The sequence below is a fragment of the Tigriopus californicus genome, chromosome 12, assembly GCF_007210705.1.
Source record: "Tigriopus californicus strain San Diego chromosome 12, Tcal_SD_v2.1, whole genome shotgun sequence".
NCBI classification, from domain to species: domain Eukaryota; kingdom Metazoa; phylum Arthropoda; class Copepoda; order Harpacticoida; family Harpacticidae; genus Tigriopus; species Tigriopus californicus.
The window spans coordinates 15,133,220-15,151,514 of record NC_081451.1 but is presented as its reverse complement, the minus strand read 5'-3'; the positions used below and the strand labels follow the sequence as shown (position 1 = coordinate 15,151,514).

At 40.5% G+C, this 18,295-nt stretch overlaps 2 protein-coding genes across 7 annotated transcripts in view; both read left to right on the top strand.

The window, feature by feature from the left end:
- LOC131892402 (cGMP-dependent protein kinase, isozyme 2 forms cD4/T1/T3A/T3B-like) overlaps positions 1-11,218 on the top strand; it is a 34,838-nt gene extending 23,620 nt beyond the window's left edge. For 2 of the 6 annotated variants that reach the window (XM_059242261.1, XM_059242259.1), the window contains 14 exons: positions 5,346-5,459; positions 5,571-5,676; positions 7,143-7,206; positions 7,589-7,666; positions 7,810-7,904; positions 7,986-8,132; positions 8,239-8,389; positions 8,458-8,621; positions 8,696-8,873; positions 8,939-9,068; positions 9,146-9,335; positions 9,407-9,433; positions 10,273-10,406; positions 10,487-11,218. In XM_059242261.1, the coding sequence (XP_059098244.1) occupies positions 5,346-5,459; positions 5,571-5,676; positions 7,143-7,206; positions 7,589-7,666; positions 7,810-7,904; positions 7,986-8,132; positions 8,239-8,389; positions 8,458-8,621; positions 8,696-8,873; positions 8,939-9,068; positions 9,146-9,335; positions 9,407-9,433; positions 10,273-10,406; positions 10,487-10,518 (1,610 nt within the window). In that variant the 3' untranslated portion in view covers positions 10,519-11,218. Of the gene's footprint in view, positions 1-2,906; positions 3,612-3,891; positions 4,614-5,345; positions 5,460-5,570; positions 5,677-7,142; positions 7,207-7,588; positions 7,667-7,809; positions 7,905-7,985; positions 8,133-8,238; positions 8,390-8,457; positions 8,622-8,695; positions 8,874-8,938; positions 9,069-9,145; positions 9,336-9,406; positions 9,434-10,272; positions 10,407-10,486 lie in introns of those variants that run through there. The other 4 variants (XM_059242262.1, XM_059242260.1, XM_059242257.1 and 1 more) reach the window with 3 other exon arrangements.
- Positions 11,219-14,251: 3,033 nt separating this feature from the next.
- LOC131892406 (lipopolysaccharide-induced tumor necrosis factor-alpha factor homolog) lies at positions 14,252-16,085 on the top strand (the record flags this gene model as incomplete). The annotated part of the gene is given in 3 exon segments (XM_059242266.1): positions 14,252-14,566; positions 14,809-14,953; positions 15,905-16,085. Coding segments are annotated over 2 exon segments (323 nt in total), but the record flags the coding sequence as incomplete, so codon positions are not given.
- Between the last annotated feature and the right edge of the window lie 2,210 nt (positions 16,086-18,295).

Here is an 18,295-nt window from a genome sequence, read left to right as displayed (position 1 = left end):
CGACCAAAAGACCAGAAATAGAATATTGACTTTTCTGGAACCAACTTGGTCATTCTTTTTTTTTATTTTACAAACATATTGTAACTTACTAAGGCGGCCATTCTTTGACATCTTACTCCGCATTTCTTTTGAAATGATATGGAAGCTGGTGTGTCGGGGTCCGTTGATCTGCATTAGTTGTCGACTTTTAACATTGATCGATCCTTTGGATGAAGTTTTTTGTGCCAGAAACTCGATCTAAGGCATTTTCTTTGAGAAAAAAAGAGACTGCTTCTCTGGGTCGAAGTTCAGGAGTTCAGCGTCTCCTGTCAAAATGTGGACACGAAAATTTGGCAGATGACCTTGATTGAAAGCAATTATCTTGGCTCATTCTGTCTGAATCAAGTCAAAGAAAAGCGAATATATGTCTGTACAGACTAGTTTCCGGAAGTTGTTTAAATGCAACGACGCGATAAAGCACAATTATCAAGTACCGTGAGGTTTGATGTACGGATATTTGATTCTTCGTGTTCCTTTGTGCTTGGCATTGAAATTAGCCTCACTTGTTTTATTCATAGAATTGTCAGTTCAATTCATGACCCCACGTGAAGTGGTAATTTACACAAACAAAAGCGCTTTTAGCTTTGACAATCGGCCACAGTTGAATCAAAATGGAAAAAAGGAAGCCCACATTTGCGAGCTCAGATGCCAACGACCTTGAGAGTTGGGAGTGGACGTTGGAGATCAGGGTTGCTCAAGATCGGACTGGATAAAAATGCTCAAAAATGAGTGAAGTCGCCCTACTACAATAGTTTGTATCCCGAGTCTTGGCAGACAAAACTCAGCCTGCTTGTTTCTAGATTCTAGATGTAAAGAAATAGCTTGGCTTTTGGTTTGATGGCGTAATCACAACGGTCCTTGTGAGTACTCGAACCACCACCAGATATGTCGTAACTGGTCTTGTTGGACGCATCCAAATGGCAGAAGAGGCAAATCCAGTGGTTGAACGGGACTGCTGTTGCTCTGCAGTACAGTACAGTACAGTACGGTACTACTCGGGAGGGTTGCCAAGGATTTGGTTGCAAGCAAGGATTACTCATGAGCTTTAGGGCCAGAAGTTTTAAAAGGAGTTGAAAAGAAATGCAATCCAGGTATTGGAAAAAAGAAGAACAAAAACACCCTGCTTTTCATTCACTTCAGCATCATTTGCAGGGAGACTATAAACAACCTTTTAGTAGGAGATTGTTTAGGTGAATTATTGTTTATTATTTATTATCACTTCCACTCAAACTTCCCATGAGGGTGTATATAGAGTTTTGGATCGTTTTACAAAGGAAAAAACGATTTGAAAGGAAGTCAAAGATAGGGAATCTATGACGGATGAATGAAATGAGATACACTACAAAGGGGGAGGGAATAAAGAGAATGAGAGGGTAAACATTGTAAAGGAAAAGATGGTTGACATGAGAACCGCACTTGAAATTGTAAATTGTCGTGGGACTGGGTTTCTCCTCAGAAATACTCTCCAAGGCTACTCTTAAATTTCCTCACTGATCTAGTACACCTAACTAAATTCGGAAGGCTGTTCCACGCCCCCACCACCCGTAACTTGAAGAAGTGTCCCCGAACTAGGTCACGAACTTCTAGAAATATGGACTGTGAACGAGCTCCCCGTCAAATCAGCCTGCTATTGGTCATTGAGCCCTTTCTCGAATCAAAGTAATAAAATGAGAAACGTAGATCTCTTCAATTGAAAGCAAGTCATTTTTATATTATTTACCTGTAAGGTGGTTCGTTTCGAAATCATGTTGTCAAAAGCCTAAGTAGTTGGTTGACCAAGAGCAGGCCGAAAATTCGAATCTTATGTAGTGTTTATTACTAAACTATGGATATTTCTCCAGGGTTCCCTAAGCACAGTTTTGGGCTCAAACTTGGCCATTTTCATCTATTCAACAAGCTGTTGTGGTCGTATGAAGTGCTCATGAGGAATAACTGAACGGTTTAGGTGATAAAAATTTGTTGATCTCGTTTTGCAGTCCACATCTCTAGAAGTCCGTCCTCAGGCTTGCGTTTTGGTGCGATTTTATCTTGCTGAACAACGATTTGCTTTTAATTTTCCCACAATTAGTAATCTATGACGGGATTGATTCATTATCAGCTAAAGTAATTATTGCTAATTTTAATTTAATGTTTGTAGCGAGGCTCGCGTACCAAAACCTTTATTACATAGGAAGATCGTTATACAATGCTAAAATGGCGCTCGACAATGCTCGAGAGCCAACTTCACAGTGTGACCACTTATCTGATATCTCTCAGGGTGGCCGGTAGATTGTCACATGTTGCAAATAGCCTCCCAAAGTCATCACTCATCATGGTCTGGATATTTTTATGCAAACTGCCTAGCAGACTTCGGACATTCACCCTTCCTTTTGATGAAAACCCAGAAAAATACGAAATAAAAACTAGCTTCATAAAATATGAAGAGGTCATCCCTCATCACACAATTGTAGCTTTTAGGCTCTCGAGATTTGAAAAGTATGGGTCATCCTTTGACTCGCAGTCCAAAAACCAAACAAAACCCTCAAGTTGGCACTGCTTACTCCAATTACGTACATAATTCTAAACACGTAGCAACTATGTAGATGATAAGTGTGGCAAGTGGCTTTCTCTAATTCACTACTTATTGCTTTGTTTACCATTTCTCATGGTAGCACTTGTTGCGAGTGTGGTTAGCACATATAGAACCCCCACTTCACGTCTCTTTGTTCAGTGCTCTCCCTTTTAAGCGATCGGGCACTGATTCGAGCTGCGATAGTGTCGTCTCTGGGATGTACTGCTCTCGAGAGAGCAACGCTAGAGAACAGGTTGGAGAGCCATTGCTCAGAGCTAGTGCTCTCCGTTGTTCAAGTCAGAACACAGGAGCAGGAGCCAGTGTTGCCTGATCTTTGCTCGGATCAGGACATCGCTCAAGGTCTTCCTTGTCAAAGAACTTGATTTTCAATGCTGTGAATGCAACACTATTCTTGAAGAACCCCCAACAGATTTTTGTAGCATGCCCCATGTTTTGTTTCGTTTTTAAAGTGAGCTCGCGAGTCGCTATGCGGTTGTGCCAGAACAATGCTTGAACACTACCCTGGACGTGCCTACAAGGTCGGTTGTGATACCATGGACTTTTGGTCCCATCTTGAAGAACTCCAAGACACACTACCCAAATACGGGACGGTGGGACGACGTGCCAGATGGAACCAGCCCAGACAGACCGATCTTCTCGGGGGTCATGAGCCTCCATCTTGGACGGATCTGTCTTACGTGGAGCCCCAGTATTTTGAACGCAGATACAAAGAACCCAGTAGGGTTGGAAGTAGCTTCGACATGCGATTACGTCACCCGTCTGGCTCGACGAGCTCTTCAGGGAGATCCCTGAGGGGCAGTCACTCCTACAGCTCCTTTACGGACCTGGGTAGAGAGGCCGGCTATTTTTCCTCACAAGAGGACTTGATGCACACTTCCCAGAGTAAGAAGAGACAAAAGCCGGAGATCGTTAGGAAGCTCAGCAAGTTATTTTTCTCCTCGAAAAAGGGCAGCAACAAAGACCTACAACCAAATACCTCTGATGCAACTCCCAATGCAGGGTGGGCAAGATAGTTTTTTAACGAGAAACGGTGCCGTAGAACTAAGTAAAAGCCTTTAGGAAAACAAACAAATGAGAAAAATACAGTGGAGTGGTGTGGCGTATTACATGTTTTGGTTTCAATTTGATACAGACAAGCTGAGAGACAAAAGCATGCTCGAGGCAAAAGTTAACTTATATGCAAAGCCGACCACTCTTTCTCTTCCCTTTCTATTGTTTTTATAATAAGGCGTTACAGTGAGCTCTTCTTATCTTGCTCATCCTGTCTTACTTTCAAAAAGGAAACATTTCTTCATTGATCCTGAGGATCACGAAAGAAGAAGAAGCCACTCTAGTGCATTCCACAAAAGTCAATCCTCCAATGACGTTTTCAGTCAAAAAAGTAGAAGCACTTCCGACCCCTCTCAGATGAGGCATTGCCACTCGCAGAGTGACTTGGAAGTCCTCAGTGAACCCCGGCCTCGATTCCAGAGGTCCATCTCCAGAAAAATGATCTTGGATTCGCTTTTTGAAGAGCCAGAATCTGGAGCGTGTTCGTTTGATTTCCATAAATACCCATCAGAGCCCAGATCGCCAAATGGAGATGAGCAAGGGACCCTGCTAGCTCCCATTCATGCCAGAGTGAGAAAAACTGGCCATCAAGTCTTGAGTAGAGCGGACTTGGTCCATAACCTTTTATCCAGGACCATCAGTGAGGGCTCGGAGAGTCTCTCTGAGGTGTCTGAGATCGTGCAAAATCTCCTCGAGAGTGGAGACTTCAACGTCAATTCTGAGGATTATGAATTTGCCACGGCTGTGAATGAAAGCGACGAAACTGTCCCAGTACATGGTACACCATACCATGAGATGGAAAGTAGTGATGACGAAGTGTGCGAAGATGTTATTAGTGATAGTGTTGAGGACATCTTCCGCACCTCAAATAGTACTTCCGAACTCGATCCCAGTCCAAAGAAAACTGAACCTCGGAAACCAATTGTTATTGTGATATTCGATGTGCCAAAGGGTAAGGGAACGTAGTTCATTTTAGCCAAGTTGGTTTCAAGATTGCTTCAATTGTGTGCGACTTTCAAACAATTGAGGCATTTGGGGAATGTTTTGGTCCTCGCTCAAAGCGCTGACCAAGCCAATTATTGAGACATAAAAAGGTGATAAATGTCCAGGTTTTTTAGTCAACTCTAAACTAGACTCGGATCTCAAATCAAACACGAAGAGGGCAATAAATTCAATAAAAAATGGGCAGAATTTGTCTTGGTTTGCTGGTCTATTGAATCGATGAATTTCGAAAATTGCTCCCAAGGCCACTCTGGACGGCTTGATATTCTTTAGGCAATCATCCATCCATACACTTCCTACTCTTCCATCATTTTTTTTTTCAAAAGTGATTTCTGGCCTGCAACCCAAAAGCTTCAAGTCGCACAAATCGGTTTCACTTTTTTCCTCCTCTCTACTACGATGACAGGAAGTGTTGGAATTATGCTGCAGAATTTGCATTTGAAACTACCAAGAAGGTAAAAACTCGAGAGAATTAGACCCCAATTTTGGGCTCCACCCTGAATAAATGAACTCGTAAACCCTCGGTCGATTCGATGTTTCACCCCTCGCTCAACCAGAAGGTCAAGAATGCCAATTTAAGATTCACTTCCATCTACAATCACCCAACTGCGATCCTAACAAATGGCATTATAACTCTGAAAAGGGTGTTTTTAATGAGTGCATATCTCCTTCAATTTTTTAGAGGGCAAAGTGGAAGTCTCCCGCGAAGGCAAATTCCTCAGCATTCTTCCCGCCGGAAAGGTCTTTGGAGAATTGGCCATTTTGTACAATTGCAAGAGGACCGCCACTATCAAAGGTACCATCAACTCATAGCTCTGCTTTGAATTCTGCTTGGCGCACCCTAGTGGTCAAAACCAGGTTTAACGCAATTTTCAAATGATCGATTTGAGTACATTTTGTGTTTCAGCCGCTACCGACTGCAAACTATGGGCCATCGAACGCCAGGTGTTCCAAACTATCATGATGAGGACCAGTTTAATGCGCCAAGAGGAGCACACCAAGTTCCTTAAGAGGTTAGTAATAAACAGGGCTAGCAAGGATTAGAATTGCATTCCCTTGAGTTAGCTTTCTCATTCAGTAACAGTAGTTTTTTGTGCGTTTTGGCAACCAGTTTCCTACCAAATCACGATTTGCAACTGTTAAATAACAACAAAGTTTTGGGGAAAAATCATCTCAATGCTTACTCTTATTCCATGATGTTAACTGAATACAATCGCTCTTTCTTTTTCAAAAGGAAGATTGATTTGACTTTGAATTCTAATTACATTTGAAATCATTTGCCAAATATGGTTGAATTAGCTCCTCGCATTTGTCTGCAATCAATTTTGTAAAAAATGGTTCGCCAATTCCCCTCAACTTAAATTCAGTTGCAAGTACAACTTAGAATGGGTGTTCCAATTAAATAGTAGCCGGCATGTCATGGAAATTTGAAAAAGTTGTGACAGTTGTTTCCTCGATCATAATGAATTCAATCCATGGTAGATAGTGCAGCTTTATTCTCTTGTTCTCACCATTCGCTTGCAAATTTGTTCAATCCCATTTGGAAATCTCTTCTCATTTGCCAACTCCCACTCAGTAAGAAATAGTCATACACGATCACACACGGGCTTCCGACCAATGGCCCTGAGTTTCCTATCCTCCTTGGCCTTTTTTAACATTTGACCCAAGAAAAAAAAGTTTGCCCGCTACTTGTTTGTGGCGCTTTTATGCAAAAACTATGTGAGCATTATTTCTAACTTGCGTCAAGTTCAAAATTTAGTATGGTTTTTTGTGAGTAGATGGTTGAGACTAGGTTTTGGAAGATCCAAATAAGGATGTGGCGTCTGATAACGCAAAGCTAGAAAGATTCTGCACAATTTCAATGAACTTTTTACAATTTCACTGGCAAATCCTTAGTGTATTTTTTTTTTTTTCAATTCCATGGAACCGTAGATGACGTCTTGTTATAGTGAGCGCTTCCTTTGTTTGAGCACCATAAATCATGCCAATTTTGGGAATTTCGGGTTACACCCTGGCGGATCTTACCTTAAATCAAGGTTTCTGCATAATAGTCGGGGAAACATGGGCTGCATCGGTTTATGTAGGTGTTTTAATGCAACACCAATTTGAAAGTGGAGTTTTTTGTCTCTTAGAGATGCATCTGGGTCTTATTTATCTCATGCAAATGAGACGTCAAGCCAACTCTCGTCTCCTTGAGGCGTGCCAAAAATTTATTTTGCATGGATTTAATTCATCTCGGCGGCATAATTCATCAAATAGCCGATTAAGCCCTGACAAGTAGGAGGCCGAACCTAAAAGTCAAGAAATCCTTCAACAATTTGAAACGACCGCCTACTTCTCCTTGTTCATGTTCATAGACGGAATCCATAACTTGGCGCTCAATTTCAATATCATCATCAAAGTGTAAAACAACCATCGGGACGATGGACACAACGTATATATGCACCAGTGATCAAATACACGTTTGCTTATTTTCCAGTGTGCCAAGTTTTATGAATTTGCCTGAGGAGACTTTGAACAAACTGGCCGATGTTTTGGAAGAGGTAAGTCTAGCATCACCGCCCCTTGCCTATTGCTTCCTTTCTTGGTTTACAATTGGGGTGGACCCGCAAAGGATTGTTCTCACTCCTTTCAAAAGGACCAATAGAGATGTTCCTGATCTTCTGCTCCCCATTAATCTATTTTTTGGCGGCTGGAAGGCTTCGAGCAAGACACTGCCTTCAACGTGTACCAGGGTTCGAGGTCGACGGCACTCTGGTCAGAGACTTGTAATTTGCTCAAGAGCAGCACGTGATTTATGGGGCCAATAAACGAGTTAACATCTTCAACTTTGGCTTGATCTAAATTTCAAGCACCTTACTCAAAATTTTGTAGACGTTTGGAGGTAGAGCATGAGACTTAAAATCCAATGGATTCCCTTTTCAGACCACCTATGCTCAGGGTGACTACATTGTTCGACAAGGCGCGGGTGGAGATACATTCTTTATCATTAGCAAAGGACGAGTAAGTAGAACACATTTTTAAACTACGTTTAATCTACCTAATACCAAATACTTTAATCAAATGCCGACCAAACGGAAATGCCAGGGTAAGTAAGGGCAAACCCAAATGATTGTGCCATTAATTCGCCGTTCATGGTTCTCTAGGTCAAGGTTACCAAGCATGATAGTGAGAAGAATGACGAGAAATTCATTCGTAACCTGCACAAGGGCGACTTCTTTGGAGAGAAAGCCCTTCAAGGGTAAGGTTTCTCTTGATCTCTGTTTGTTTCATAAATATGACATGACAATCATCTTTGATCTCATTTCGAAAACTCATTAAGGGAGGAAAAGCGAACGGCTAACATTGTGGCCGATGACGTTGAAGGCGTGACGTGTCTAGTCATTGATCGAGAGTCCTTCCATCACCTCATCTCCAATCTGGAAGACATCAAGACCAGATACATTGACTTACCAGAGCGCAAAAAGATGTAAGTGGTGCCAGTGATTTGGGGTTTGGTCACCCTGATGAGTCGGCAAAAACTCCTTCCGGTTTCTGAGGAATAAAACAATTTTTATGGGTTCTCCTATTTGCAGCATCCACGAAGAGTTCAAGAGCTTGAAATTGAGCGACCTCCGGATCATTGCCACTTTAGGAGTGGGCGGATTTGGAAGGGTGGAGCTTGTTCAAATTGCAGGCGACGCGAAGAAGCGCTCATACGCCCTGAAACAAATGAAGAAGAACCAGGTATAGGGTATAAGTGATAGTTAATTGTCATCTTAATTGGGTAAATGACTTGATGATCTTTGGTTCAGATTGTGGAGACCCGCCAACAGCAGCACATTATGTCGGAGAAAGAGATCATGGAGGAGTCGGATTGTCATTTCATTGTCAAACTCTTCAAGACCTTCAAGGACAGAAAGTATCTGTATATGCTCATGGAGTCTTGTTTGGGTGGCGAACTCTGGACCATTCTCCGGTGAATTGAACTACGCTTAAATCACTATTCAGAAGGCAAAAAAACGTAACAAGGCGTCTGTTTATTACCTTTAGGGATCGTGGCAACTTTGATGATAGCACCACTCGATTCTATACGGCTTGTGTGGTTGAGGCCTTTGATTATCTCCACAGCCGTGGCATCATCTATCGAGACTTGAAGCCAGAGAATTTGTTGCTGGATGGCGTTGGCTTCGTGAAATTGGTCGATTTTGGATTCGCCAAGAAACTTCAGGTACTGATGAAGAGCTTTGAGATCATATTTTGTTTGGAGATTTTTCAACCTGGTTAGTCTCATAGGTCGGTCGAAAGACATGGACTTTCTGTGGAACCCCCGAATATGTAGCCCCAGAGGTTATTTTGAACAAGGGCCACGACATCAGCGCTGATTATTGGTCTCTTGGCGTTCTCATGTTTGAGCTTCTAACCGGTATGTTTTTACCAAACCAAACCGTACGAGGTTTTGTGGATTCACCCAAATAGTTCCGTCCTTTTTATTGTTTTTAGGCACTCCCCCATTCACTGGCAATGATCCAATGAAGACATACAACATTATCTTGAAGGGCATTGACGCCATTGACTTCCCACGGAACATTACCGGTCGAGCCAAGGAACTTATCAAGAAACTCTGCCGTGATAATCCAACTGAGCGCTTGGGTTACCAAAAGGGCGGAATACGTGACATTCAAAAACACAAGTGAGTGGATAAACTTTAATAGATTAGCTGTCACGGGAACCAAATTAATTTGAATCATTGTCAACACTCAGCTCGGAGGAATCTATACCGGGTCAACAGTAAGAGATGCATTCTGTCATGGAGTGCTGTCTGTCCGAATTGCTTTTCCACAACTGGATCTGGATGGTGTTCATTTTCAGTTTTATGATTATCAGTGCAATTGAGTTCTTTCATTTTCCACATGCATGAACCACAAAGTCATTACACTCTGAGCATTGGACCATCAGATTAACTTCTTATCCGATTTTTGAGGGTAACTCAATTATGTTGAGGGCTTTGTTAGCAACCAAGACCAAGGCGGACTTTGCCCTCGAAAATTGGTGCCGTAATGGGCGATGCTTTCCAAAGAATCGTCAGCTAACGAATTAATTACACCTTTAGTCAATTTCAAAACGGCTCTAGTGCTTAGGACAACAGGGTTCGATTGTTGATATATCTTTGAAGACTTATGATTTTAACACTTGTAAATCAATTAGATTGCCAATTCCCATCTCTCTTCATTTTTTTGGAGGGGGGAACTTTTTGGGCTAATTTGAAAGAAATTCTTATGTCCGAAAATATAACTTGGGAACTTTTTCTTCTTCCGAAACGAGTTAAAGCTCAATCATTACTCTCACGATATCAACCGAAAATCAGATTGAGTAGTATCAAAAGAAAAACCAGCAAATATAGGATTGAAATATTTTCTCAAATAGATGTTTTTTTTATTTCTTTTATATTGCCTGATTTTTTGAAGCATACTTTGAAAATGTGATTGTCATTAAAAACGATCCCTCTTATCCTCTCGCTGAAGACGAGGGTGTCGTTTGTTTCTTGATTTTCTGACCTCGTCTGACTGCTTGTTTTGTCAACCTTAAAACACAAAGCTCATTCTTTTTTCAACCATTTTGCATTTTAGGTGGTTCGATGGTTTCAACTGGGAAGGATTGAGAACCAGAACTCTGAATGTGCCGATCTTGCCCAAAATCCAGAGTCAGTTGGACACATCCAACTTCGATGAGTACCCTCAAGATGCTGAAGGTCCACCCCCAGGTGAATAAATGCTTCATCTTTTTATGGCCGTTGGCAGCATGGAGCATCATGTTCAATGAGAAATGTTTTTCATATTCTAGATGATGTGTCCGGATGGGATGAAGCCTTTTAGGTTGGCAAAGAAGTTACATGACAAAAATAACCAGCATTTCCCCCTCCTTCCTGTTATAAAACTAATTTCGATTAATGTTTGTTCTCCTTGTCCCTATCACACACACACACACCCCTCGCCCCCTAAATGCCCAAAAACACAATCCCAAATTGGGATACGCTTTGATCCTTGTTTTCAGAAAAATCGGTTCCTGTATTATTCCTACCATACATACACAACCAACACCAACTCCCCTCCGTCTTCTTGCCTGTACATAGGATTTTATTTCTGTTATATATCCTACATGATCATTATTAGTATGAAATGTTGTTTATCAGAAAAAAAGTTTAATCGCCTCTGTCCCCAAAACAACCCCTGACCCCACCCCAACATCATTATTTATTACTAGAAGAACAATTACCAGCCAACAACCCGAACGAAACCCGATAATCAGCATTTACCACGTGAAGAACAAACCAACCAACAAACAAACAGACTAGCTACCATCTCCATTGAAGACAAAAGAACAATTCAAGTTACCTCTCGGGACGTTGATCTAAACGCCATTTGGACCATTGCTCGAGCCATTCGTACATCCGTGAATGGGTTATGTTCATGAATGGTGACTCTACTGTGCCTGGCGACCTTTCCCCCTCTACGTACATGTCTACAACTTTCATGTATCCTTCACTACCTGCTTAATAAAGATAGCTGATTTAAATCACCGAGTTTGCTTTCATGAGGGGCTCTGATCAATTAAAATTTTTTTCGAGCTTTAAAGTATATTTACCGGGATATAATTACTTAAAGCTTTAAAGCAGGAGCAGGAATCTTAGATCGAGAAAAGATCCAACTCACCTATGTAATGAAGAACTATCTTCTCTCGATTTAAGACTCACTCTTTCGTTGTAAAAACTCGGAGTAGTTGTATTCCAGCGTTCTCTCAAATCTGAATCATTGCATCAACGTTTTCCATCCATCCATTTTATGATAGGAGAAATACCCTTGATTTATGATCCAAGATCATGACAAATCTTGTCAAGAAATGATAGACGAGTGGGTTAAACATCACAGTCGACTTGACATAATGTGTACATAGACAATGTTCATTTTTTTAACTGTGTATTGTTGCAGGATTTAAGGTTTAAAAAAATCCGTCTCTTTTATATTTCATGGCATTTCTTAGCCTTCTCAGGGCTGGGGCTGGATATTGAAAGGTCACTTAATTGTCAGGAAAACATACATAAAATTCCGTCTTTATAAGATACTTGAGCGACAGAAGTGAAAGCAATTTATCTACATAAGACTCAGGCGAATTGCCCTCGATTATTTGGTGACAGAATCAACAAATATATGGAAAACAAGTTTTCTGCATTTGGCAATATTTGACTTACAGTAGTCCAAAATTAGTGGGGCAATCAAATAGGTCGAATTTCGGAGAATATAGTGGTTGAGACTTGGTTCAACGACTTCCTTGTACAAGGATTTTCAAAACAAATGAAACACCTTATTTTACTTTCTCCCATATCTTTTGCTTGAATGGTAGTTTCAACTCGAACTTAGGAGCAAATGACTAGAAAAATCATCCGACTTGAAGTCGTTACAAAAGCACATTTGAAGATGAAGATTCTTCGGGGCAAGATTCACGGTAAAGAGGAGATTTCCAATCTCAAGACTTGAAAAGAGGAGCTTGGGAATAAAGTCCACCTCCAGGGCTACAAATTGGTCTTTGTGATATTTTTCGAACTGATTGGATTTTATACCAGCTTAAGCATGTCAGAAATATAGACTGTTGTTACGTTTGTTTCTTTTCAAGCACCCGGTTTGCATCGATCTAATCCTTCCACTTGCTTTTTTGTAAAAGAAAAATGGAGGACAGCAAGATTTAGACAATTTTGCAAAAAGCATTGTTTGAACTAATCATCTCGCAATAATGAATGATGTATAGAAATCGCAGTTGATTGAAACGCCATGAGGCTGTTGTCATGCAGCAGTGAATGTTTTTTTGTTCTAACTCATCAATGAAACACCTATTGAAGATAAGAATTATGAAAAAACACATTGTAAAAATACCGCGTTTCTGTCATGTCCTGTTAATGAGTTGTTGCTATTGTTGTTCTCAATGGTTTGAACCAAGTTTTGATGGATTTTCATCGGCCATTGAGCCTTGGCCAACTCGATTTGTACTCTTTTCACGACAACAGATCCCAAATATACCAGCTTTTATCTTATTTCAGAGCTAAAGCAGTATTGAAGACAAAGTTAATCCCTGATGCCTTGAAGCAAAAACCGAATTTACTGCTCCTCATTCAGCCTTGGCAGGTCGCCCAAAATCCTGCCAATTCTGGACAAGTTCACTTGAGAGTCAATGAGGTACCCGATTGGCGGCCCAAAGCTGCCCAACTCGACCCCCCTCTCCCCCCTCCCCATTTCACTTGTCAGTCGATACTCGCAACATATGAAGATCGAGGAGTGTACCGCCTCAATTCACACTACGTACAAACTGGATGTACGTGGGGATGAACACGGACGTAGGACTCAGGCCCCTCAGCTAATCCAAATCTCTCACATCTTCGTCTATGCCCATTTGCCTAAGTCAAGTTAGGCCGACCAGACAATGCTAGAACAAATGGATCATTTAGAGGTGCGGTTGCGAGTGATGGAGATGTTGTACTATACTGATTAGGTAGTACTAGAATGATTTCGTTAAATTTTCTTTCAATTTGTATGCATTTAGATACCTTCTTTTTGATGGTAAAAGGATCTTATTTAAACATGTCATGTACTTTGGAATGCAGTTTTGAAATGTAAGTTTCTTTTTTGGTTGTTGCGAACCCATTTGAATGAAATCATTGTCCTGATTAGCTGTACTGGGCACAAGCTGCTTCTTTTTGTAAGGGTATTCATTGATAAATGAATGACAAATATGTATAAGTAAGCATCTACAATCGCCAATGCTATGCCATTTTTTTATGAGGCTTCGTTTGTAGCTTTATCATGGCTGCTCAATTGATCTCATCTTCACATGAACATTTCCAATTGAAGTCGACTTATTGCGTTATACTTTTAATTATCAAAAGAGAACTTCCCCATTTTTGAAAGCGCACTCATGGCCCAAGTATTTTTTTATATGGAAAATCATAAGAAATGTCTTTGTTGCCATTGCTTTGGCGATTCTTAGCTCAGATAAAAAAACTTACATACCTAAAGATATATTTCAAGGTAAGATTTAAAAAAAGCTATTTGATAACATTTTGGGTTAAATTTATATAAGCAGGAATATGAAGTATAATCTCTTACTTTTGCGATATTTAAATTCTTTATTTTTTGCCTGGCAATCTGAGTTATGATATTAACGGGGGCATTTTGAAGCTAAAACGCATGAAAACAGGACCAATAATTAATTTTTATACAGTTTAACTCTGTGTTGATTAAATCGATCATGAATTAATCTGACTTCAGGAGCCAACTAAGGGTGATCCAAATTTCCATCAAATGTGTTGTTGAAATTTTTAGTGATTTGATTGTTTTAGGCATAAATGTGTTCTGAGTCATAATTCCATAAAGCAATGTAATCATTGTGTCATTTTCTTATTGTTTTGCAAGCTAGAAAAATGCCACCGTGGGTTTGAGAAGGCTTTTTAATCCCTATGGCAAGGTTTGAGGCCAAGGCCTTCCATTGCAGTACTCATCCAAAATTGAAATATTGCAGAAAAGTCTGGTCGTGAAGTACGAGCCGTGCCGGGAGTTGACGGACATGGGGATTGCGCGCCTGTATTGAAGGTGAATTTTCGACACATCCTCATCGTTGTTAGGCCTCAAACCCATCGGGTTGGACATCAGAATAATATTGTGTGAATCCACAGCTGTTCTTCAAATTAGAGGTATAATCCCTAATTGAAAGATAAACATTTGAGTCCTCGTGCGAATCTATCCAAAATAGAGCGTGTCTTGCCATTCTTCCCCTGAAACTCGAGATTTGTTTGAGGAAGTCGTTTCTGAGCTTGTTCAAGGTCATCAAGAAGGAAAAAAAGCTACAATCAACAGCTGCACTCTCAAACCTACCCAGGTAAGCTCTCCTGCCATGACTGTGTCATAGTGTCTTCCTCAATTTATAGAATCCACTCACCATTTAAAAGATGCCTCCCGTTTATAACAGTACTTGAAACTGAGTACGAGAGACTCAATGCTGAATGTACCTGTCACGTGTATCTGCCTTGACAAATTTCACATCTGTCCACAAAACGATACACCACTCCATGTAATATCTGTCCCAGGGCAAAGTTGTTTATTGTTAGAATATTGTTCCAGAAAATGAGTTATGCCAATGGAGGAGGGTCCAATGGGTACTCCACACCCAAAGGAGCGCCCATTCCAGCCCACGACTTGAGTGGACAATCGCAGTTTTCAAATGGATATACATATGGCGCTAATCCTCCTCCTGGGTGGAGTCAGTGTGAGTCATTGGATGGGATTGTCAAAATCACTTTGCACGTTTGTTAACACAGTTTTCAATTGCTTGCTGAATGCATCCATTTTGTTTGTGATTTTTAGCTCATTTTGTACCTTTTCTCTGCCACCTCTATGCTCAGCTTTTGAGGTCAAGGAATGAGATTGCTTGACACGTTTTGCAGATGTTGTACTAATTGTTGAGAACCTCGAATATGATTTGATTTAAAACATGGACAACTCCCCCTTTCTGACTTACCAGCAATGAAACAATGAAGAGCATCTGCAATAGTTTTTAAGGCTTCAATCATGCTTGGAAAAAGTCTCCAATACCATTTAATTTCCAAATGCATTATGATCGTGCAAGAACCAAGTACATGCATTTCACTTCTACGATATTGAAAAGTGGTCAAAATTGACTCAGTCGTTGAATGTCATGATAACGGGAGGATGTTGGAGTTAAAGCCGACGAAAATTCGACCATAAAATCTTGCGCAACTCAATAGCACCTGAATGAAATAATTCAAATACTAATTCAGTGTGTTTCTAAATTTAAAAGAATAGACTTTAGGTATGTAAGTTATCTATCTAAAATAGAATTCCATAAAGTAATCATGATAAATTTGTTCGTCACAAACCAAAATGTGTTTGTATCTTTCCTTCGCAACTTGATATGGCTTTTTCTTTAATCAACGTGTTTAACTCAGCCAAACCTAAATTGAACATTTCTGGCACCCTTTTACGAATTTGTTCATCACTAGAGATTTGGAGAAGTAGGTTGCGAGCGCTGAAATTATTATTCAAATTATTATTTGATGAGAGATGGCAAGTAATAGAATGAAACCGTATCTTCTACTGTACAAAATAGACTTGTCTCACCTTTTCTTCTTCTTTTGGAATGACGTGCGTGTTGCCAAGGTTAAAATCTCATCGTTTAATATTCAATGCTTTCCTTCAGATGTGGGTCCAGATCATAAGGCCCCTCCTCCCGTGGCTACGCAATTGGTGGTTCCCAGTGAGTTGTCGGACACTCAGGTTACCTTGACTTGCTACAACTGCCAGCAACACGTGACCACAACAACAAAAACTGGACCCTCTCCCTGGACTTGGGCGTGGTGCTGCTGCTTGTGCACTTTTGTGTAAGTGTATTGAAAATGTTTGGTAACGTAGAAGTCTTAAAGGGGTTTACTGCAAACGTGAATTGCAATATTTAGTGATATGTTTTGATCCAAAAAAGCTCATAATAATATCATGAATACTGACTAAGCGTAAACCATTGAAACACTGTGCTATGACAACTCTATGCATTTCAAATCAAAAAATCTTTGGCCACTTTTGGTCTGTTCCTAGAGGAGGCAAGCGGATAAAAACATGCAGAACATGTTATCAGATTGAAAACCAAGAAATTGTCCATATAAGGTGGCTATTTCTTTATTTAACTGAACGACGTTGTTCCTCGCAGTGGATCTTTTTTTATGTTTTGACCCATCGAAGCACCCTAATCTATTTTCTATCTCAACAACAATCCAAGTACAAAGGATGTAGGGTAACAAATTGGCATTTTGTCAATATAAGTCTCCATGGAACCAGCAGTTTGGGTGGAATACAAAAAGATACCTTGTCAAGCTCTCAAGTGTTTTTTCTAGAGTAGTCGCATTTCAAACTCAATTTGCTTTAAATCTTGAATGCAAGGACGGCTGCCTCGGTGGATTTTATCCACACTCAAAGTTCCCGTTCTGGGTTGAACTAGAGCTTGTATTGATATGAGCTTATTAAGAGAGAGAGATGTGTTTGGAGTATGGATTGTGTATGGAATGAATGTTGCGCATAAAATTGTCAAGAGAGACAACAGGAAAGGCAAGAGGGCGTAAGTGAGCATGACATGGACCTGGATACAAGGACATAGGTTTACAACTAGTAGATATCACCACAGTGTGTGCCCTGCATTGGAAGAGTACTACAGTGAGATCAGCGCACCGTTGCGGTGAAATTTTAAACCTTCAATTCCGTTGGAAAACAATAATAGCCCTATTTTCAACGTCAGACAGCCCAAACAATACGGGAAGAGGAATGGCAGCTTATTGAATAAAGTACTCGTGACATGCCACAAAATCGATTTCTTTTCCCGACGTTACGCTACCCGGGTTACTAATTATATATAAGATTCTGATAGAATTAGCAAGAAACAACGCAAATGTATTATAATTCAATAAAGAAGAATTGGCCCAATCGGCCCTTTATTTGGTAGAAGCTGAGCCGCGAAGCGCCTTCTGAAGTGCAGAACGTAAACCATATTTCGTCCAGCGTAAGACGGTATGAGCTAACTCCCAGACTCAAAACAAACACATTTTTGTAAATGCTCCTGCTTCAAGGGTTGGTTGTTACGCTGAAGTTGCTCTTCAACACGCTCGCTTAACGTACGCTTAACGCTTTAATATTTTAAACGCCACTTTGTTTATTTTCTGGTGAAAAACACATAAATTAGAATCTGCTGTTGCTGTGATGGCAGTGAATGATGCATGAAGAGTAACTTCAGCCCTATAACTAACCATCAAGGGACAAATATTGACTAAGATGTGTTTGGTTCGATCTGGGACATATTCAAACTCATTGTTTTGGAGCAGAATTGAAGGTTGACAAATTCATCGCAATGGTACGCTGAACTACAGATCTCTGCAGAGCGCCAACGGAAGCAAAACTTTCTTATCTTATTTTCTAATCTTTTTGCTCATAGCAAACACTTCATACGTCCACAATACCTGGTTGATTAGATGAACTTGGCAAAATTTGAGCTCAAAATTATGCTTAGTGAGCCTGGAGAGATGCCCAAATTTATGTAATAAACACTATATCAAATTCATGTTTTCAGCCTGCTCTTGGTCAGCTGCATAAGCTTATAGCGACATAACTTTTAAACGAAACACCTTACAGGCAAATGAAATAAAAATGACTTGCCTTCAAATAAGAGATCCACGTTTCTTACTTTTTTGCTTTGATTCGAAAAGTGCATCAAGTTTCTATAGACTAGGCCGATTTGGCGGGAAGCTCGTTCGCAGTACAAATTTCTAGAAGGTCATGACCAAATCTAATCTTGGGATGCTGCGAGTAACATGGCACTGAATGGAATGAAGTTCCGCTGAATGGCCTTGTGTCAACTCCTTTGAATACTCCACTCGTAGATAATGGAGGTAAAGATATTGAGCAGGTCTCATCTAACAAAGATTTAGGTGTAGTCATGTAGGTGTAGTCCTCCAAAATAATGGAAAGTTCGATGAGCATATCCAGTTGAAGGTGGGTAAGGCTTTTCAAATGTGTGGTTGGATATATCGCACGTTTAAGTCCAGAGATA